We start from the raw sequence: 23,618 nt of genomic DNA, 5'->3' as shown, positions 1-23,618 counted from the left end.
AAGGCTTATAAAAAAAGAAAGAAAAAAAAAGGAATAAAACAAAGCTCATACATTCAGATGTAATTCAGTTTCTCCTCCTCTATGAAGATGGAACCCAAACTAACCAAATTCATTCACAAGTTGGCTTCTATGGTACAGTAGGACATAAAAATCACCAACTGGCAACAAAACTGCTAAGCAAAACTGATTTAGGAGATGAAAAGTGTGAAACACAAGAAACATTTTGCAGATTGTAAAATGGCATGTTTGTTTTTTAAAAAGGAGACCAGGGAAAAGAAGAAATGTTGGCAGAGCATAGCAATACAAAGAGAAAGACTCCCTGGCTGTCACTTGGTTAAAGCTTGCCATTAACTGCAGACTCCTGGACTGAACAGCAAGCGCTCAGCAACTCTCAGCCACCGAGCACCTGAGTGACAGCAACTACATCAGCCCGCAGGGTATGTTAAGCTAGTCCTTCTTTAATTAACACTCTGAGCATCCTCAGGAAAAGAAAAATGAGGAGGTGAAGGGGGAAAGAGAGACAAGGGAAAAGCCCCATCAGGTTTGTTGCAAAAATTGTTATATATTTCACTATCTACAAGGGTAGGATTAGTAAGGATCCTAATGCTAGCACCTCAAGTACAGAGAGGTACAAGATCACAGCACCAGAAGATCAAGAATCACTGAAGTCTCCAGTTATAGCGAGGTCTCCAATTACAATTGCAGCAGATGCTGCAAACACTTCTGTGCGGCTGTGGACTATCAGGAACTCATCCTTGTGATAGTGTATGAGCTAAAACCCCTCAAAGATTATTTTTAATTACAGCTAAGGACAGATGTTACTTTTTAAGGCAAGGAGTTTGTTATGACTAGCAGAAACATAATTCTTTTCAGTCATCTGCTGGTTTAATTTCGGTCCACCTCCTGCAGCAGGAGTCACCCATGTGAAATCAAAGGAGAATGGACAGTGTAAAATTAGTATCCAAAGAGAACAAGCATGTCTGAGCCAAATGCTGCTTAGTTTGCTCATGTTCCAGCTCTGAAAAATTCTTGATCTATATAAATGCAGCTTAACTTTGAGCTTCTTTAACAGTCCTTCATTCTAGCTAAAAGAATCAAAAACAAGTGAGCTGCAATTTCTTTCAAACATAATTTCCTTTCCAATATCTTTATTTTGACACTAAAAGAATGATGAAAAATCTCTTGACATTAGTTACCAAGATGGTATTGCTAGAAGGTGAACCGTTTATCTATACACACACCACTCACTCTCTCCCATTCTTCTGTAAGACTGACAGGGCAGAACCCATCACCTGGGTTCTAACCACCACTAAAACTGAGTCACTTCTGAGGATCTTTCTCCTCGTTCCTCAGTGATAACTGCCCCTCTGGAAAACTGCTCCCTACCAATCTGAGCACCTGGGTACTGACATACTTAAGTGTAGGAAGGCTACATATCTGATTAGCACTGTCAAGATGTATTAAGGATGCTTAGAAGAGTTTTCAATGGTATATAACTTTGGTTTTTTTTTCCCCAGACAGGACTACCTATAACTGAACCACATGACTAGGAGCATCGTCCAGACACCAACATGCATTTACTGCCCACCTCCCCATGCCAACCTCTTTACCTATAAACCAACCTGCAGTGCGCAGATTGTGCTGCCGGCCCAGGGACTGGCACAGTAACTGTTTACTGAAATCACAGCACCTAAGTACTAAGGTTGAGAAGAAAGAATTGTATTTTCTGTCAAAGACAGGTTATTATTTAACTATTCTATTTTAATCATGTTAAACAATCCCTTCCCTTTTTATATTTACATTCAATTTATTGTTTATCATCAACTGAGAGTTTTTTACATTACCAGCAAAGTTCAATGTTAAAAGAAGAAACCCAATGAAAATATACCCCTAAGGCAGTACTTCAAGAGACTTCCTCAGAAAGAAACCTTTTAGAATACCTCAGAGCATCATTTTAGTCAAAAGAAAAAGCAGTTTGCTTACCACCCTGACCTTTCTGTCACAGTAAGTACCAGTTTTTCCTGAATATAAAGCCACTTTTGATTTCTGGAATGATTATTTACATAAACTAATTCAATGGCTTATGACACCAAATGCTTAATGTTCAACGGGACAACTTTCATTGACTTGAAGACAACATCTGAAACAGAACGCCTGCTTGCTGGCAACCCTTTTATTAGAACAAAATCCCTCTCTAAATCTAAAAATTAGCTAGTATGGAAATACTTAATATTCTGTTGAATAAAGAAGTATTAAAAAAAAAACTATTATACCTGACACTATAATTACATTGCTCGTGTATAATCCCAAAAGAGCACAAACACCTTCTGCCGAAAGTGATTTGAGTGTTAATATGAAACGCAATGTGTGCTCACTTTAATTACATACGTGCCTGCTGAGAACATATGATAGAGTCCAAGAAGTTAATTCATTGTCAGCATGACAGCAGGATCTAATATTAAATCTTGCACACCAAGTAAGTTTTCCAGATGACCAATTATGACACAAAAATAGGACGCAAATGTGGTAATCAGCATGGAAGTAAAATGTGAACAAAATATTGCTAAATAGAGCTCAACTCTGAGCCAGCAGAGGGAATAGGAAATCTGAAATCTGCAAATAGTTCATCCTTTCTCTTCAGAAGCAGCAGCATTCAGCTGGTGTAACTCTTAACCCCACTTACACCACGTTTGCACTGACTTGCACTCTGTTGATTCTCCCCAGCACTGTCACACAGTGGCAACACTGTAGCCTTACATCTTCTGCATTTCAAAGATATTACTGCATGGTTTTGTGTTCTCAGAACTTCCTGGTGTCACGTTAAGAGTGTTTATACCTCCTAACCCACACCAGCATGCTACCATGCATTTTAATTTACTTTTAGTTATGAACATATTCATGCATCAGTCAGTACTTTCTAACCAAGTATGAAGAGTCAGCGCACACCAACAAGGTAACCCTGGGGAAACAAGACATGAATACAATTTTGAAGGCAGCAGAGACCCAGCCAATACTTCTAACTGCATCTTTACCTACCTTTTGGTTGCTTTAGTGATGCATTATTAATTAATAACTACTGAGCCTTCCCAACAGAGCATTTTAAATAACAGCTGAATTTTTATGGATGATTATGAATCATAAAAGTATGTCTGCATGTTCAAAGCAATAAACAAGCCCAGGTAGGGAGCCTGAACTCCTAGGGAAGCTGCTCTTTGAAGCTTGAAGTTTTAGGGATGCTAAATGCCTACTGTGCAGCATTACGCAATTTCCAGTCCAGCTTAATCCAATTAATCTGAAGAAATAGAGGATTTTCTACATTTTGCCTCAGCATAGGCAAATGCTGTTCCAAAGGAAGATGATGGCATTTAAGAAAAGCTGCAGGGTTAGTTAGGTTCACTGCTTTATCCAAATGAAGCTACACCAATTTAGGCCAACTAACAATTATAATTTTCAATTCTCAACCAAGATCAGTAAAATTGTCAAATCACAATCATTCCTACTCAAGATTTATGCAACTGACGAAATACATTTCATCATCTTTGAAGTGTTTTATTCAGGGACGATGCCAGGTTTTCACATTCTGCGTGAATTCTGGACAAACTCAGGAAGCACTGAAGGTTTATTTAGGGCAGCTTTGCAGTTGGATGGTTTCAGATATAGGTTGAAATAAACTCATAATGCTGAAGATGAAAATTCATTTGGAAATCCTATTTCTACATAGGATAATTTTTTCCCATCTCTACCTAAACCACGAAAAACCTCATAGTATGCAAAGGAAATTCCAGCATTAGTGTTCAATAACATCATCACCTTTGAGACAGAAAGGAACTCGCTCTTCCCAGTCAATCTTCACTAGGTTTTGTTACTGTCTGATTGAGGATTTAGGTTTGCGGTTTTGTTTTGTTTTTTTGTCTATTGGCTGTGCTTAATATTTCTTTCTAGGCCTTCAACTGGTATATTTTGCAGCAAAAAAGCAGCTTTAGCTGTGCTTACTGATCCTATTATCTGTCTTCTAGATAAATAATCCAGGTTCTTGCCATGTGACACTTGGAAGATAAGAAAAGAAAAAAAACCCAACAAGTTATCTAAACTGTTTTCTGGACAATGCAATACAAAATTATTAATCTGTATTTAGACAAACTATAGGCAAGAGGACACACAGGGCAGAGCACAAGCACACCAAGGCCTCATAGTATATGGGCTGTTTTGATGGCCATTTGCATGGGATCAGTCTTACTCACCCGCTCCAAGGGACAAATCCAAATGCCATCCTGTGGTTTTGTTTTCTGCTCTTCCAAGGCCACATGTTTCTATTCCACTGATTCACCACGGGACTTCCACACCCCGAGCACAAATCAGTCAAAGGCACATGCCGTTACCTGGAGTAGATGCTCAATAGGCCTTGGCATAGAAAGTAATTGTGGTTCTTCTCTTCGCCTCCAGGAGGCTTTGTGTGGGAGAACCAACATGGGAATGTCATCGTGGGATGACCTATTCCAATCAGTCCTGGTGTGAATTTTTAGTCATCTTTCAAAGCAACAGAATTTGCTCTTAATTTTCCCAAACTACTACTAGTCTTTTTCTTTCTAATATTTTTTCTGACTCTTAATCTTAATTCTTCCAGTTTATGGCTCAGTCCTTCTACAGGGATTCATAGCAAACAGAAAGAATAGTATCTTTCCTACTTTCAGATATTAAGATGGATCATTATTCCTCCTGATATATTAGAAGATATTTCTCAGTTTGAGTTATGAGGCCTTTCTGCCTGTGAAGATTTAAACATCGATTTAATGCCAACTTAAAGACTCCTAAAAGTGTAGGAGATTGCATTAGATAAATAATTTAACAATAAAAAGTATATCAAGGCAGACATTATTGCAACCATCCACCAATCAATCACCATTTTCCATGTTTATCCAATTTTCATCTCGAGGCTCTGTATATCAAATTGCCTAGACATATACTATACAACTGAAATAACTTCATCATTGACTAAAATTGCACAGCCATTAAAATTCTCTAATATCAAGAGAGCTGACATTAGTTAAATATTGGCGTCAGTTCCATAGGGTAATAAATTCTGACCTAAATCCAATCTTTCATGGACAGCTGATTCATAATGAAAAATTACTGTTTTGTCACTTTACCTTAGGAAATTCACTCTGGAAACTAATATGGTACTGGGCAGTCTTTGAAATATATAAATAAAACCACAGTCCCCTTCCTAGCCACCCTGAAATAAAGAGAACAGATCCACTTTGGTGCAAAAATATCATACTAATAGCTACCAGATCAAGAGAAGTTACTATTGTGCTTTTCCCATGTCTCTCATGCAGAAGCACTACATGACATCTCTTACAGTAGCCATCAAGCAGCCATCACACACAAGCTCCTGTACCAGGTCGAAGCTGCTGAGCTGAACAGATAAAAATTGAGGAGAATCATCACTGAAAACATTTTCTCTGATTTCACTGTTGTACACTGCTACGGTTCAAAGCTGGAGAACCACCACCAGTGATGTGTTAACAAAGTCGATGAAGGTAGAGTAAGTCAGACTGGACCTACAGCTGGACTGCTCCTGGCCTACCCTCATTTCCCCAGCAAAACACCATTGTGTTTCAGGGATAGAACCATAGGTTTTAGAGCTTATATTAAATTTCTTCAGAGAACCTCAGTTGCCATTTCCCAGCTTAAAGATTCTTTCATTCGACAAACTCCTTTAGGGGACTCAGAAGAAGTTAGTTTTTTGTAACAAAATTATTTCTAATTCTCTTGATAAACAGGATTTTAAAATCACTAAAATAAGCTAACAACGATACTACCACACACCATTTCTCCTCTGCATATATCTGCAATGGAGCTAAGTACCTGTTATCCCTGGTCTATACATGGCATGAGTTGTCAGATGTATCCTAACAAGCCTGTTAAACATCAAGGAATGAGACCCAAGTTTCCACAGTACCAGTCTAGGGCTTACTTTCTAGTTAGTGCTTATATCTTTGGCCTGTGATACAGCATAATGGAGCATATTCTTGCTGTCGCTATTTAGTTGGGAGCTCTCTAATGACTTCTGAGTAATCACATCCCCAGGTGACAGTGTAATAAACAGACTTTGAAAAATACCCTTTCATCATAGGGACAAGAAGAGAATCTTTCGTTCCTTTTTTTTTTTCCTTCTTCTAAATGAGGCTTCTGTTTGGATGGATTCCAACAGAACTCTCTGAGCCACTTCAAGCTTGCACTGGGGCTCTCTAACAGTCTTATTTCTTTCCTAAATTTTTGAGGTCTGCAGTAATAGAAAGCGAAAGTCAAGAAAAACATAAACATGATCCTGTCTGCAGGTTTGGCAAACGGTCACAAATGGTCACAAAGTGATGAAATAAACGGCCATAAACAAGAAATGAAACCACATTAACTTGCGTGTTAACTGCAGCGTTTTCATTGTAAACGATGGAGTTGAATCTAATGGGATTTCTTATTAAGAAGATCCAGAGGTGGACCATTTTGAATAGATCTCTTTTTTGCTGACTAGGTGAAGAATACCAGAGATGCCTGAAGCCTCCTTGTAGTACTCCTGACAGAAGCAATTTTCCCATTTGTTTTTCAGGGATCTGATGGTAGAACATTTTCAGAATCAGAACTGCCATAGAACTGTTTTTATTCCCAGAATACTGGATGGGTGTGCTTTGCTTTGGACCATAAAGTTCCATTGACTGGTAAAACAAAAATTCCCAGCCCTGAACACGTCTTTTTTTAGCTTGCTCCTGTAGGAACAAAATTGTCTTCTTTTTCCTCAGCAATCTTAAATTTGTGGAGATAGATGTACATAGAGGCACTTTAAGGTGCCTGATAAAGGTTACTGAATAAAGTTCCTGACATAAGACATCATTTAATTGAGATCGCCAAAGCTAGTGCAATACACATCAGTTAAACCTCTAGCCGAATTTGCTCTTAATATTTCATGGAAAGCATGGGTTTGCATTCATCTCCCGGCAGAACATGGTAGATTTATTTACAGAAACACATCAGCTCCACACAGCCTCCCTCTGCTGGGGCTTGGCAAATTCAGTGTACGTTACGTAGAAGTTTTATTCACAATTAATCCCGGAAGCTCTATTCATGATTAATCCCAGCCATTTGCTTACTCTGGCAAAGTGGGCAACCAAGCCAGGCAGCATTCTCCTCTTCACTTTTCCCTTCTGTAAGGGAGTACATTCCTTACAATGTTTTTGAGTAAGCAGCCAAAGAACACGACACTCTCTCAAAGAGAATGAGTTAGGGATAGAGCCTCAAACCTGTTCCAAGATTTACAGATATCTTAGTTAAATTCTCTCAGAGCACCTACACCTAGGTTCCATGCAAGAGAGAAAGTATAAATGGGCAAACCATATATTGCAGTAAATTCCTCTGTTAAAATTCCCTTTTCCTCCCCACTATTCAGTGAATTACCCAGGATGAATCACAGCCTACAAATAGATGGAGAACATGAAAATGTATGGTTCTGTTTAGTCATGCTACTGTCAAGCTCAACAATATTATGCAGCACAGTAACACACTGCATACACCGAAGTTTTTGGTCTAAGAGTAGCATGGTTTAAAAGACTCCACAAATGGTAATATCCACTGGATGCATGGAAACCTTCAGATCCAATTAAAAACACTGGTGAGTAAGCAGCAAGACTGCTTAAGCTGCTATTTACAGCTGGTCACTAGCATTCTCACCAGCAAAGTGTTTCTCTTACAGCTTTTAAGGAGCTCTACAAATGAATCAAGGCTTCAAAAAACCACTTCACCATTAGTTTGGGCAAGAAAGTCTTCACAAGAGAGAAGCAATCACCTTGCAACAAAGAGAGTAAGACAATTATAATCTAGTTACATGGAGGGCTGCCTTGAACTTCAGTTGAGTAGTGAGGTTTCCAACAAGTTTTATAAAGAAAAGATCCTTTCAACAGACAGCTTTCTTTTTTTTTGGTAGTGCTCCCTGACAAGACCTACAACTGTTGCAGACTATCCTGCCTCAAGGACAACTGGTCACTAAAATAAGCAAACACAAGCCAGAGGAGTTTTTAAGAAAGAGGGAAATGAGGTCTGTAGATGAGCTTCTTTAAGCTGATCCACACTAGGATGATGTGTTACCTTTCTGGTATTATAAAGATTTCATGTTCAAACTCACAAAGCTGGCCCCCAAAACATCAGCATGACAGAGGTCAGAGGGTGTCCTCCTGCAGGAATCTTCATTTGCCATGGTACTGATTGCTCAGGGAATAACGCAAAGGAAGGAGAGTGGTGTCTAAATAAATGCTGTTGATTCATGAGGACACAGGCTTTTTTTCCCTTAAACTCCTGGCATAACTCAAAGGCAGTACCCATAAATGCGTGAAGTGTTAAGAGTTATGGCTGCATTTCACCACCTGTGGAGAATAACTTGGTCCCCCTAAAGCACAGCCAGCATGTATATGCAGTAATGATGAACAGGAAACCTGAACCCAAAGTCTGAACCAAGCCTTTATAAGCTCACCAATGGGCTTAACATGTACCACCCATTGACAGCCTAACTGCACCTACTCTCCTTTCTCTAGGCACTTGGAGGTAGAAGGGTTTCTATTCAAAACTTTTAATGGCCAGGAATATTGTAGCAGCCTAAGAGGAGGTGGTATAGAAGAGGAATGCAGACACTGGAGTACTGCCAATGCTCTCACAAGAGATGGCAGTGATAATTTAGCTTCAGCAAGCTCTAAGAGAAAGGACTGAAAATTTCTTTAGCTTCCTGGGAGGCTGATAAGAAAACTAGCAAAGGAAAGCAATGGACTTTTGCCATGGACCTTTCAGCAGGGCCAGTTAAAACCAGTATCTTATTTCACAGTAAAACTGCAAACATGATACTTCAGAGTTTCGTGTGCATTCAACTAAGCCCAATGGTGACAACAGTTGATACTGGGAGTTGGGAGTATTCTGCTGTTCTTTACGAAGGTGCCAATCAGAAAGAACTTTGACACAACTAGATGATAAATCAGTGACATTCCATGGATATTAAAATAGTGTGAGCAGGGAATCAGGGCTATTCATTTCTAAAATGCTCTCAAGCCATCAAAGATGAGAGTTTATTTGGAAGACTAAATATACACTGAGCAATTTAAAAATCTTCTCCAAGGTTGCTCAGCTACAGATTCTTGTCATTCACTTTTTCTATAAAAGTCATGATTACCCAGGGAGAAAAAAGACTGATGTTTTAAAACTACCTTCTGCATAAGAAATATGTGCAATAGAAACAACTGAATTATGGTTTAGAGTCTTGAAATGGCATTAATGTCCTGTAAGACTGGCTTCATGCCTAGACTGTTGGCATTTTAATTCAGAGTAGACCCCTTAAACAACTCTTCATTTCCACAGAAAGACATTACAAAACAGCCACTGGTCTTGTTAAGTCCAGTGACTCCTGAAATACACCAATTAAATGTACCCTTTCAAACACCTGCCTGAAAAGAGGTGCACTCCCTTTAACTAGACACTAAATCCTGTAACAAACTCTGTAAACAGTTAAGGCATCCTTTTCAAGAGGTCACGAAGAGGAACATTCTTTGCCCCGGCTCAGGAGGAGGCAATTAAGAGTCAAGACATCTCCCCCTGATCATTCCAAAAGTAATACAGTCAGTGCACCCACTTCAAACTAAACTGTGGCAGCCTTGAGCTGCAGCTAGCATAGGATTTCTGGGACAGGACATTACCCTATTCTCCAAATAACAGTTCATCGATTGTAGATTCCTATGAAAACAGAGCATTACTTTGCTAAGTAACGGTACTTAGAGAAGTGCAATGGTTAGAAAGGCAGAGCTGAATTTCTAGTGCATCAGCCCCAGCAATTGCCTCGTGTGACGTTTTAGGCCTAAACCAAAAATCAAATCCGAAAGTTGCTGTTGCCTGCTTACAATCAGTACGTAACAAAGGCACTAGCACAGCTCTGTTACGGTTGCAAAGCCAAATTAACAGAGAATGTAACATTGATGCTTCTTGTGCAACCTTAACCCGAGCTCAGTTCAGAGGTACTGTACATTTATGTAGCACAGCTTCTTGCTTAGCATTGAATAAAAGTAAGAGAATTAGATGTCATGTTTCCTATTAAACATCTGTCTACTGAAACCACTGCAGAGGTCCAACACCTATTTTATATGAAAAAAAAAACATGACAGCCAGTATGGCTTCAGTTTCCCCTGCTACAGATGGAGGTTGGGTTTCGTGGTTTTGTTTTGGGTTTTGAGGGGGTTTTTGTTCTTTTTTGTCCAGTTTTTGGGGTTTGTTGCTGGATTTTAAGGAGTTCTGGGTTTGGTTTTTTTTTTCCCTTTCTTGTTCCTCTCCCAGCTGATACCACTGTACCAGTAATTTTCTCCAGCCATAGTTGTATTTGGCTCTCCCTGCTGACACTCTGTCCACACATTTCAGGATCACTGGGAAGCATTAGGGATCACTTAAGTACTTTTCTTTCATCTCTGTACATAGGCAGTAATCTTTATCAAAATAGTCACTGAACTTCTGCTACCCTTATGGTCTCTTCCCAGGAGGTTTGCAGAGGACATGCTCAGCCATTATCCTCTCCCATGCTTGCCCATGCTCCCCCTTTAATGCTCCATAAACCAACATAATTTTCCAAAACAGAGGCTTGGTGAGAACCAGGGCTCCTGACCATAATTTTTCCCAGTCCTTCTGCCCTCTGTTCCCTGTGTCAAGCATTTCTCTCGGCATTTCCTTAAGATGCCACTTGTCAAGATGATTTTCTGCAAGTCTCTGCTCTGACCTGCTAGGCCACCTGCACCACCTCTGCAGCCACCAGATCCATAAGTGACCAGACTAGGGCCTAATGTGGAGAAACATGACCAGACAGTAGCATCACATGGAAAAAACGGGGGAACAGCAGTCTGATTTCAATCCCCCACTTCTGAACTTGCAGATGATCTAGACAGGAATTGTCTGTATTTAAATGAACGCATTAACTGATATAGACATCCAACAGTTTTCCCCTCACTGACTTTCTTCTAAAACTGAAGCTGAAACCATGCAAGACAGTGCTGACAGAGCCAGCCTGTGCTCATAGTGGCTTTATTTTAGGAAAAAGAATCCCTCAGCTCCACAACACCACCAGTTCACCCGCAACTGATAAACACCAGTCTCCTGTCCTTTACACTGCAGCTGTGATATAGTCCAGTTCTCATTCATGCAATGAGGCAGGGTCCATCTTCAGCCAAGACAATGAAGTACCTTTTCATTACTTGAATCCTAGTTTAAACTATCCAAACTTGCACATATGGCCATAATAATACTTAATTTGAGAATCACTGGAAACATACATTCTTCCTGAGATCTAATTTTTCTCCATACAGCACCATAGCTTCACTGATTAGAGTTGGTTCTGCTTTACACATGTAAGGGGAGAGGAGACACACCACTTATTTCACAAACTCATTTTGCTTAAAATGCAAGTACTGAATCTTAAAACAGTACTTATAATGGAAGAAGTGCTGGAAACATGGTTTCCAGAACAGAACACAATCTCTGTACATGGTGTAATTACATTTTAGTGCTCTGCAGAATACAGGCGTATGGCTTAAATGCTATTAATTGTAAGCAGTTTTGTTCCACAGGATGTTGCTCACTGATAACTACTCAATTAGGGTTATTTTGCAATTAGTCTACTCACAGTAAATTTATTGCAACCAGAGTCATCTGTGGTACAGCAAATTAAAACGCTGGCTGGGCTGCATGTGGCTCTTACATGCTACTTAAACTGTGTATAGCTCACTGCAGTGGCTCTGTCACACTAAGAGATTAAACACAGAGAAAAGCAGCAGCTGCCAGTGCCACTTGGAATCCTGAAACCAGGAGAAAGAGATAAATTTGGGGTTCAATAATCTTTAGATCAAACTCAGTGAGTCTAAAGATACACTGCCAAAAATGGGAAAGCTAAACATGTCACTATGCACATCCACGTGCATGTTGAGCGGATGGAATTCTCCATTTGCTTCATTACAGCTCCCATTCTTTTAACATTATATAAAAGATGCTCTCATTCCCATGCCTTGAAGGACTGCTGTGCTCCACTCCGTAAGTATTAGGCATCTTAGTGGCTTATCCTCTCCCTTCCTGCAAATCATACCTCTTTCTGAGTATTTCTTTTCTGAGTGCTTTGAAGTAGTCAGAAAAAAACATCATAGACATAGTTTGCTATTACCTGTGCATATTATTCAGTAAACAGAGCACCAGAGCCCTTTTTACTCAGTTTGAAAAACAGAAGAAGGCTGTGTTTTCTTAAATGAAACAGAAAATTTTCTTCTCAGCAGCCAGTAAGAAACCAAAAACTCTTGCCTCAATGTGCCAGAGCAGCATTATCAATAAGCAACGAGGGAGAAAGCAGTCTAATCTGCAAAATACTCTTTCAGTGTGGATGAGTGATGTGGAATGAGGGTAGCTTGATTATTTTTCTACTTTATTTATGAGCTGGGTTTACCCCACAGGGATGAAGGTAGCAGAAAACCTATTTGATTTATAAAGTAAGAAAAGACAACAGAAGAGCCAAGGGGAAATAAATCAGGCTCACTTGAGGTTCTCTGCTTTCCTGGGGACTTTTCTTTTGCCAGAACTACATTTTAGAAAACACCCCTCAAAAAAACCCTGTTACGTACTCTTGGCCTATCTGGCCATGGATCTGGGTCAAGCATAAACCCAGCTGATTTTACCAGTTTGGTAACTAATGATGATTAGGCCAGAATCTCCCCTGGGGCAGCCTAGAGAAGCTAGCCCAGAGGAAAAGTGATGCAGACAGCCCTTGGCACTGTGCCTACGATGACTCACAGATGTGGCACAAATGACTAAGGAGGAAGCATGCATGGACCTGTCGAAGCAAGTCCAGAGGAGGCCATGAAGATGCTCAGAGGGCTGCAGCACCTCTGCTATGGAGACAGGCTGAGAGAGTTGAGGTTTTTCAGCCTGGAGAAGAGAAGGCTCCAGGGAGACCTTAGAGCTGCTTCCAGTGCCTAAATGGGACAAGAAATCTGGAGAGGGACTTTTTAACAATGTCCTGCAGTGACAGAAGAAGGGGCAGTGGCTTTAAACTGACAGATGACAGATACAGATTAGACATTTGGAAGAAATTCTTTACTATGAGGGTGGTGCGGCACTGGAAAAGGCTGCCCAGAGAAGTTGTGAATGCCCCATCCCACAAACTGTTCAAGGGCAGGTCTCCTAAGAAGAACTCCCCCCAAAAGGATGTCCCTCTGTACCCACTCCCCAACTTGCACAGGATGGGATTTGCCCTTTCCTCATCTAACCTTGTGCTGAACCTACTTTTCCACTCCTGCCTTCACCGACTGTATCTCGCTTCACAGATACACTTCTACACATGCCAAAAACATTGGCACATGATGCCAGTGCTCCACAAACATCTGCTGACCAAGTTCAACTCCTTAAAAGACCTCTGGAGTTGATGAAGACACCTTTGATGAGGGATGGAGCCAATATGGAGTGAACAACAGCAGCATTTATGTTCTGCAGTGGGAATGAGAGACCTGAGACCACAACAGACTTAAATTCAGGCAGTGTGTCTTTAACAGGGATGTAAAATCTGAAAGACCTATCTAGTTAGATACATATAAGGCCTTCTGGTAGACACTGGACACCTTCAGTTCTGGGGTTCCTACATGTCAGTCTTGATAGTCCTATATTCAGACATTTGAGAACGTCTGACTTCAAAGTCTGGATCTCCTCCATAGGTCTGATGTCCCAGTCTGCTTGCACACTGGCACCTCTTGTATAAGCAACTTGCGTCCCATTCATTATCATGCTTCATTATCATTTCCCCACAGCAAAGCTCCCAAATGTGCTCTAGAGCAACTCTGTATATAATACAAAGGATGTCCAGATTTTCTGCCAAGGAAATCTGGCTGCTGAAGCAGTTGAGTTCATCTGTCAGCATGGGGAGGAGGAAACAACCTTGAGGCAAAGAAAAGTCTACATTTTCCACAAGGATCCATCTGGCTAAGTTAAGATGTCCCTCAATTATTCTTTTAAAACAAGCATCACTGCCTAAAAATCTAAATGCAGCTCTAGGACTGCAAACCTAAAAACTGTAGCCACAGTCTTTTTATACTTAGTTTATAACATGGTATATACCCACGCCTCATGAGTTGTTACTAAATTTCATAGTTGTTACTATGTTTTATTGCAAAATAAAACCATATTTGGACAACTACTCAATTTCTCTAGTCATGTTTGAAGCTCCCAGTTTTCCTGGATGTTTTACTGTATCTTATTGCAGTGGAAGCATTCATACTGCTCTGCAGTGTACGTACATGCTGAAAGGCTTCGAGTGTAAAACGTGACACTGTTCTTGGTTATAAGACCATGCTGTTATTCTGACTGCAGGGCATAAGAGGGAAATTCTGTATTTAAAAAAAGCAGCAACAAATAAATATTTATTGAGAAGCCTGTTTGTAAGAATGGCAGTTGTTTGAAACTTCTGAGAAGTCACCCTGCATCTCTATACAACAGATTACCAGGTGTGTAAAATGGCACACAGCTGCAGCGTGCACCCGCACTAATGACAACACATCTTCCAGCTCTCTCCAGGATATCACTTGCAAATTTGTCTATGGGATTCATTTACCCTACACAAGTAACATAACACTGCTCCTTGATCCCAAGCAGCATTGGACAGTGTCTGCAAAGCACTGACCTCCATCAACCTTCTCACAGACCAAAGCTGATTCTCCTGTCATTAGGAAAGAAGAGGGAAAGATACTAAGGACATGCTTATAGCACTGGATTCCCAATGGCACCCCAATGTGACCTCAGGTGCTCCCAGGTGTACTCACTGATACACAGCCTGTCACCAGTGTCTGGTTTTGCTCAATTCTTACTTCTCTACTGTTCTTTTATCTTCCCTTCAACTTGCGCTGCCCTTGCTGCCCCTCTCCCTGCTTCCTACTGAACACAGTGTCTTCTGCCTCTTCCATTAAGTCTTTATCTCCAATGTTCCCCCACCCAGCTGAACAATTTTGAGTATTACCATGGTAAGAAAGGGAGAAAAAACACCAGAAGTGACATGGTAAAAAAAACCAAACCAAACCAAAACCGATCACAGATGCACTAGGGTGGGAAATGGGGTGGTCACACCATTCATCCCGGTAGTATCTGTCATCTAAATTAAAACCCTAAGCTTTGTACTAGTGAGATGCTTTTGTTTGGAAACATCCTCTAGGGCACCTTCTTTTTTCCACTGTCTGTACAGGGAGTTCAGCCTCCTAATTTAGACAATAGCAACACAGATCCTCCTCCCTCCCACACTGAATCCAATAGTAACCACTGCTTTGAGATAGTGCAATAAACAGATACGCTGTGGGGGTTAGAGGATGTACTATTCCTAATGAAAGAAACTAAAGATCCCCTCATGGCCATGAACACCATGTTTGCTGCACCATCTCAAAGAAAGCTATCATCTTGTTTGTGAAAGATCAGTCAGAGACACTGGCATATCCTTACAAGCATGGACTGAAGTGTCAATTACAGGATAGGAACTTTTGAATTTCTGTATGGGAAGCTTACAGTTGAATGAATGGTGGCACATGAAGTACTCCTTATAAAGCAGAAGGTCGGCTCACACATGCAAACCGACAGCAAGCCAAAAGATACCTCATGTATCTGACTGCATGGAGAAACCAAAAGCAACAAATCAAAGCTTGGCTTAGGCTAGCAGAGGTAACTGATTCTCTACCACAGTGATTCTGAAAGTTATTTTGCTGACTGAAGAACACTAAAAGTAGAAGTAATCCACAATATTGGATTTTTTTTCCCATGCTTCTGGAGATTTTTAATATTATATTTCTGATAATTATCTAGGTTATCCAAATTCTTTGCAATGCTGGTTATTAGCTAAAACTCCACTGTGGCAGAAAAACGGCCATATGGCCATAACAGCAATGCCACTCATCTGTTGGCTAGCAAATTCACCATGGCTGTTCCCTGATCCCCCAAAAGCATGCAGTCCTGTAGAGAATAATAAGATTTCTGTGTCTGCAGATTTAAAAGGAACAGAACAGCAGCTGAATACCTTGGTCACAGCGTGGTGAAAGTGAAACAAATTCTGTACAAAATCTACCAAGGATCTTGTGACATCCATAAAACTCTCCAGTGAAAACATCCTCAAGCCCCTCCTAATTTTCACAGGTTGAGTACATTACACATTCCTGCAATAAAGCCATTTTTCTCATCAGAAGGCCATTTCAATTATATTGAACCCTTCCCCTGAGATACCATGTTATTTCTCCTTCACCATCTACCAACTTACCCTCCAGCTTACAAAACCGTGTCACCTTCTCCGGCATCAGCTTCCCGTGCTTGTGCTGGCAATACACCTCTGCGATCTCCTGCCGACACTGCTTAGTTTTAGAGCGGGACATGGCTGAGATTGCCTCTTTTCCCGTCACCTCACACTTTGGTGGTTGGTCGTATGTCAGTTCAGGGGAGCTGTTTCCTTTTTTTTTTACATGGTGGTGTCTGGAAGATCTGTGAATTGCCTTCAAATTGCTGTTGCTGTTGCTGCTGCTGCTGTTTTTGACCAGGTCATCACTGAACTGCACCACCTCATTTGAGTTCTTCCCCAGCAGCAAGTTCTTCTTCATCTTCTCCTCTTCCAGTTTTTTTCTCAAGTGCTCCTTTTGCTTGCTAAGGGGTTTTTTCACCAGCTCAGACTGGTGTTTTTGCCTCTGAGTCCTGGGAGCAAAGTTACTGTTATCAATATTTTCAAAGTCCTTGGGGACTGAATTTTCATTATTGCTGTCTGTTCGCATTTTCTCTTTCGGTCGGTGGGAAAAATAGCCATCCTATAAATGGGGAGAAAAATTATCTTACTAAATATAAACACATCCCATGCAATACAAGCATTTCTTACATGAAAACATAAATTACAATCCAACATACTGCAAGAAATCCCCAAGTTAGGATCTGTAACAGAAAGATAGAGCCATGAGGCCTCTGAGCTGTGCAGACCACTACTGCCTGCATCCCTCTATCACCAAGCCAGGATCCAGCCCCCATCCCAGATGGAGCAGGGAGGTTTTACACAGGTTTGTGACCAATTACTAACCAGAGACTTCAATCTGACACTATCAAAAATCAATGGCAAAACCGACACAGATTCCAATTCAGCAAGAGCAGGTCCTACAATGCTTCCCTTCACCCCTTGGGTTCATGACCGTAGTTTGGTATCCCAGAAACTGCCCCAATTCCTCCGCAGAAAGCATCACATGACTTTATAGCCTGAGCTTTCTTTCAGTAAAGTAACTGCTACAAACCAAGTTTAGAGTTTCTACATAATAAAACTCTGGAGAAGTGTTTCCCAGGAATTGCACTGCAGCCTTGCCATAAGCAGGAAGCCGTGGCAGCAACCAGCCCCATGTGAGAGGATGAGCAGCTACAGACACCCAGGCTTCATGGAGTGTCAGAGCCAGGCCCATATGTCAGCATTTGGCAAGTACACAGACCATAACATTGCAACACTTCAAAAGTATCATATAAAGGAAAAGGAATAGACGTAAAACATTTTTCTGATGCAGAATAATGTTTTGCTTCACCATTTCATCCCTGCCTCCACCTATTATCATGGGAACTGGTCCTATCCCAGCAGCAGCAGAGCAAGTTTACAACCCCAAAGAAAAAGGAAGATTATCTCAGGCATCCTAAGGACAACAGGGAACATATCAATCTGCTTTAGAAAAGATGTGTCAGACTAGAACAAAACTGAAAGGCACTTATACGTGTAGAGTATTATCAAATGGGAGCCTGTTTGATAGCAAGGGGTGGGTAAGGCAGAGCTATCTTTGCTCCAACCACACAAATCAGCCCTCAGGCTAGTGGGGACACAATTTTTAGACTCATGGAAAAGGAAGTATCTCCATTTATTAAAGTGATCAGTAGCAGATTAAATCAATGGGGAATTGTTACTAAAACATCTGAAGACAACAGTATAAATACTGATAGACTTTTTGAATCTGCCCTGTTTTCTTTCCACTTGTGAAAGGCCTAACCAAAAATCAGAGGCTGGTAAAGGACAGCATCTGCTAAGGATGATTGATGGGTGCCACTCCTATGAACCACCATTTGTATTCAAAACATTTTACCAGCATAAGCTGATTACGTCTCACACATCTTCTGGGAGGAACTATTTAACAGAAGAAGGAGAGGGAGATAATGGCTTATCCAAGGCCATGCAAGGAGTAGGTCTCACTTTGACCTCTGCAGCTCAGCAGTGAGATTCATTAGAAGATGTGGCTCTGTGAGCAACTGAAGTGATTCTCTCCATGAGTATCTCCAGCTCACAAGTAGCTTTAGCTGCCAGACATGGAGGCATGCAGAGCTGTTCTAAACAAAGACAAACAACGCACAAAACAAAACCCAAATGTTTGCAATCAAAATATGTTTGGGGAGAACATATCTATCTAATTTTTAAGGCTACACATGAAATAAATTTTTTTTTCTGTCCTTTTTTTTTTTTTAAGGAGCACAAACAATAGAATTTTTTTATAGAATCACAAAATTGTTAAGATTGGAAAAGACCTTTAAGGTCATCAAGTTCAACCGTTAACCCAGCACTGCCAAGTCCACCACTAAACCATGTCCCTAAGTGCCACAGCTGCACACCTTCTAAATACCTCCAGGGATGGTGACCCCACCACCTCCCTGGGCAGCCTGTTGACAATCTTTCCAGTGAAGAAATTTTTCATAATAACCAATCTAAACCTCCACAGCACAACCTGAGGGCATTTCCTCTTGTCCTATAACTCGTCACCTGGGAGAAGTGACAGATACCCCTCTCTCTCCATCCTCTTTTTCAGGTAGTTGTAGAAAGCAATCAGGTCTCCCCCAAGCCTTTTTCTCCAGGCTAAAAAAAAAAACAGTTCCCTCAGCCACTCCTTGTAACACTTGTGCTCTAGACCCTTCATCAGCTTCAGTGCTTTTCTTTGGACACCAAAGAGAAAACAAAAAATAGTTTCAAGACAGCTCTCATTCCCATGAATGATGAAACAAAAACCCCCAAACCAATTCTTTTCAGAGCCCAGCTCCCTTCACTTAGTCTGTATCTCCAATGTATCTTCAAAAAAGGACTGCTCCAAACCCAGCAGCAAACTGCAAATAAAGCAAGACAAATGCAAAACTTACGAACATCATACCCAAAACATCTCCATTGCAGTGCCACTGCTCTGAGACTTCAGATGTTTGACAGCTGTCATATTCCCTTTGTTGTTCAGCCAACTCCAAAACCTCAGCTTAGTGATGCCACCTGTATATTTTCACTTGCTTTATTTCATTGCTAATACAGTTTAAAGCACTTCTTATTAGTAACAGGAGTGTTCCACCATGCTGTAACTTAGAGCCAAAATACCTAGCCGCAACGATGGGGAAAAAAGATAATTGTCTTCTTCATTGAACTCTTTCCAGGGTCTCTAAAGGCGATGCTGCAATAGGATATTTCTGTGTATCCTGGCAACATTCCCTCCCACAGCCTGACTGTTGCTACATTATTTTTGTCTTTAAACTAAAAAATTTTAATCGTAATCTGAACAGCATATGGCACATTGATGAAGGGGCAGGAAGGGAGAGGACATTTCACTGTTGGTGGCTTTTTGTCACAATTCTTACTACCCACAAACGAGACATTGGCTGGAACCAGAGTGACAGGCACACAGAGTGCACGGCCCTGCCCCATGCTCTCCCCTCCTGCCCCACCCAAACCTCTCAAAGGTGGCAGCATGAGATCCAGGCCTCTTCGTGTTTCAAATGACATCTGACATGACACTTATGTGATGTTTCAGCTGGGACCTTCACTCTCCATATTAGCTTCCCTGCGCCCATGAGGGTCTGATCAGGCTACACAGCAACCACAGGACCAGAGGAGCAGCTACAGGTGTTTAAGCAGAGCATTCCTGATGACCTGCAGAGCTGTGATGAAACCTCAGGAGGAAAATGCAAAGTAAACAGCAGATTTACTGGTGTATGGTTCACCTCTTTAAACTGTTTTCCTCCTTCAAGAGCTTTGCCTCCCTCTGGGAAATGCATTTCCAAGTCTACATGCTGGAATCTGAACAGACAAATGAATTTTAAATGCTTCAAAGGCAGACACAAAACTGAGTTTGGCTGTAACTCTTCCCTGCCCGCAGGGACAGCGAACACGACAGAGGACAGCCAGTGTCTGCAGAGACTTCTCTTTGGGAGGAGCAAGGACTAAAAGTAAAGCACAGTTGTAGAACAACTGTACCAAACAAGAGCTACAGATACACACTACAAAACAATGACATGTAACAGATACCACAGCTGGACAGTCAAACCCAGCCTCACGCCATCCCATACCTGTTGATGAAGGTGTTAAATACCACCAAACCAGAAATCTCCACACACCTTTAATCTGCATTTCTCTCTCACAGTAACTTTCCCCAAAGACAAATGAGATTTATAAAGCACAACGATTTCAAGTGAGGATCCATACGTGACAGGAGAACACACACGGCTGCAGTGCAGGGGAAATGAAGCTCAGCACTCTGAGCTTAAAACAGCAGCAGCTGCTGACAATAAATTGTGCTCACTTGTGAAGTTCAGGGGTACAAACAAAAGCAGCACATCTGGTTTTCAGCTGGCTGCAGGAGGATGGGATTTACTTGCGCTGCAATATTTCATTTTTACAGTGCTGGATTAACTGCAGACTATATTTGCCACAGATATCTAAGACATGCATGCCAGGACAAAGTCATCCTATAGAAAGATGGTCTTGAAAACCAGCATTCCTGGTTCTGACAGAACCAGCTGGTTCACTGTTTCAACCATCATCTTCTCCACCTCTTGTCTAGCTATCGGTTAGTAACACCTCCTTATCTCTCCTCATGCTTGAAAATCACACTAAACACACTGAAAAAATGGAAGGCTATACTGGGACCAAATTAGCAGCAGAGAGCCTATTAATATAGCCTGTATGTATCCACAGTCTAAGATGAAAGCTGTATTTTCAAACCCACAACTAACACTGCTGTGTAGGTTTAATGTCGTCCACAGAAGGCACAAGAAAGTTGTTATGGAAAAGACAATTCTGGTCTTTGCAATAGAGTAATTCTCCCTAGAACAGACACTGATCAGAAGAGGCTCTGTCCAAAGACAATTCATTTGAGAGGCTACCCCATCAAAGTTACTATTACAGGTGTCAAACTCCACACATGCCCCCCAAGAGCATGTGTTTCCAGTACAGCCCTGGGAAAACATTCCCTTTCTGCATCATTCCACACATGACTTTGCAGCAACCCCAGAGTGACACTGGTCTCCCTTTGGGGACTAATAGCAAAAATTGTGCAGCCAGGGAAGTCATGTCTGTAGCCCAGTACTGACCTACTGCTCCCAACACCAATGACAGTCATCCCACTCTCACAGAGAAGCACAGGATCAGGTCAAAGTAATTTTTTTCCCACATTTGGAAAGCCAACACAGTTCACAGTCATTATAAAGGAACCCTCAGAGGGTTTTCATCACTTGTAGCACTGCATTTTAAAGATCAAGTATGACACTGTGGCCGTTTATCACGGAACACAGGTCTAAGAAGGATTTCCACAAACAGAAATTTTCTGTCCTAACTCCACCTCATGGAGAGGTTAACTGTTGAGTACTCAATGGCGAGAGCCCTGGCAAGGAGAGTTTTAATGACTGTGAGGTCTCTTCTGCATGTGAACACGCTGTAATTCAGCAACAACAAGCAAATACTCCCAAACTGGGAAGGAACAGTCTGTACCCAAGAGCGTGCATGAGATCATTGGCAATTACATACTGATGGTCATTGATGCTAAAAATAATAGTATAACATTAATGCAAAAATAACATTTTAAGCTTGGAGTCATGCATGCAATGAGAGTTTGAATCCTGCTCCAAGTTCTGCTCCTTGTTGAACATGTGAGTTTAAATTCTCCAAACTCCACCTTCAGTGTGTTTTATCTGTCACACAAAATACATGTTCTTCGGTATATCTGCAACTCTATCTACAGTGAAAGACTATGGCTGCATTATTGACCAAGGGAAATGAAGGATAACTCCAACAAACCATCACGCTCTCTGTGGGCTATCCCACTGTTAAGACTAGAATACACTACAAAGCCATTAGGAACCAACTCACATAGTTTCAGACTGACCCTGGGAGGGTGTCTCCACCAACAGCTAGGATTAGGCAGTATCACTGTTTCTGTAAAATTCAAAAAGCCAACACCAGACCAATTTCAAATCTGCTTTCAGAGAGATAACCTCAGGTGCATATTAATCAGCAGAGACACAAACATCAGCGGCCCAATACACAACAGCAGCTCTGCAGACAGCAAGGGCACACAAGACCCTGCATGGCTGAAGGATCCAACTCAAGACTCCAAACCGCAGGGGAACTGCCCACAGCACTACTCCAGCATCACTGCTATTCATCTGCAGAAATACAGTGCTGCTAGATGGCTCCTTCTGTAGAGCTTTGTGAAGCAAGCTAAGGAAAACCCTCATCAGTTCACAAGGGCACACAACAAGAGCTCGCATTTATCTGCAAAAGGTGCTCATTGCATCGTGCAGAACATTTCCTCCCAACAATAAGAAAATGCTGCCTTCTCAGGAAAAGTTATTCGTTGTACAATTTCTGTATCAAGGAACTCCTATAAATACTACACAGATGGATGGACCACGTGCAATCAAGCCCTGAATGACAAATGTTCACAGTTTCAGTTTATCTGACACAACTGATTTTCTCCCCAGCAAGCACAGTTTTTCTGTCTTTTAGTACTGAGAACATATTCTCAAGTTCTTCCCCTGGCAAAGCTCAGTACCTTAAAGACACAGCAGACCAAACTAGGAATACACATATGCACACACTGAGCAACAACAAAACATAGACTTTCCCTAAATACAAAGCACTGGGCATGCTGGTCTTGAGGGCCAGGTATAAATTAAACCCCTGTACTATAAAAAGAAAAAATACATATTTTTCTTCCCTCTTGCTGCATAATAAAATAGCGAACAACCATTGATCTCACGTGAAAATATGCAATCACTGGGCAGCCTCGCAGGTTCACACGTCCGAGACAAAATGAGTGCCCAGAGCTGGTGCAAACACTTGTACTTTGCTGGGGTGAGCTGTGCCACTGCAGGCTTCAAACCAGCTCACAGCTCATGGACAGCTTCAAAATTTGCATCATTCGTCAAAGCCTCAAAAAGACCTGGTCAGTTTTTCCAGGACCATCTATTTTCCCTGTCCTGTGACCAAGAAGAATTTAAACAGCACTGTGAGAGGATAATTAAAACAAGTTTCCTCTCAATATTAATTACAGCTCTGTGACATATTATTTTGAAATGCTTGTTAATTATTCAATAATGATACCTTTTCATTGCCAGAGGAGGCAGAGGACATCTCTACAAGCAAGGGCTGCTCCTGAATTATTCGCCCCCTTCCTCCCCACTTTAACCTTTGCATATCTGAGGGCTGTTTCTTAGTTGAAATCAAAACCTTTCCTCACAGCGGAACTACAAACCTTATACTATGGTCTTCAGAACAAGAGCAGAAATAAATACTCCTC

The 23,618-nt window shown here is 41.3% G+C and overlaps 1 protein-coding gene across 5 annotated transcripts in view; it reads right to left on the bottom strand.

Annotated features, from left to right (window-relative positions):
• XYLT1 (xylosyltransferase 1) overlaps positions 1-23,618 on the bottom strand; it is a 192,603-nt gene that overhangs the window by 75,816 nt on the left and 93,169 nt on the right. For 4 of the 5 annotated variants that reach the window (XM_057409117.1, XM_057409026.1, XM_057409206.1 and 1 more), the window contains one exon: positions 16,331-16,865. In XM_057409117.1, coding sequence (XP_057265100.1) covers positions 16,331-16,865 — 535 coding nt within the window. Of the gene's footprint in view, positions 1-16,330; positions 16,866-19,211; positions 19,355-23,618 lie in introns of those variants that run through there. The other variant, XM_057409284.1, reaches the window with a different exon arrangement.

The sequence above is a fragment of the Pezoporus wallicus genome, unplaced genomic scaffold, assembly GCF_028554395.1.
Source record: "Pezoporus wallicus isolate ANWC-B61680 ecotype Strahan unplaced genomic scaffold, APGP_CSIRO_Pwel_v1 contig_8000, whole genome shotgun sequence".
In the NCBI taxonomy this organism is placed as follows: domain Eukaryota; kingdom Metazoa; phylum Chordata; class Aves; order Psittaciformes; family Psittacidae; genus Pezoporus; species Pezoporus wallicus.
Note: the sequence above shows the minus strand (reverse complement) of the source record. Positions and strands in the feature narration are given on the sequence as shown.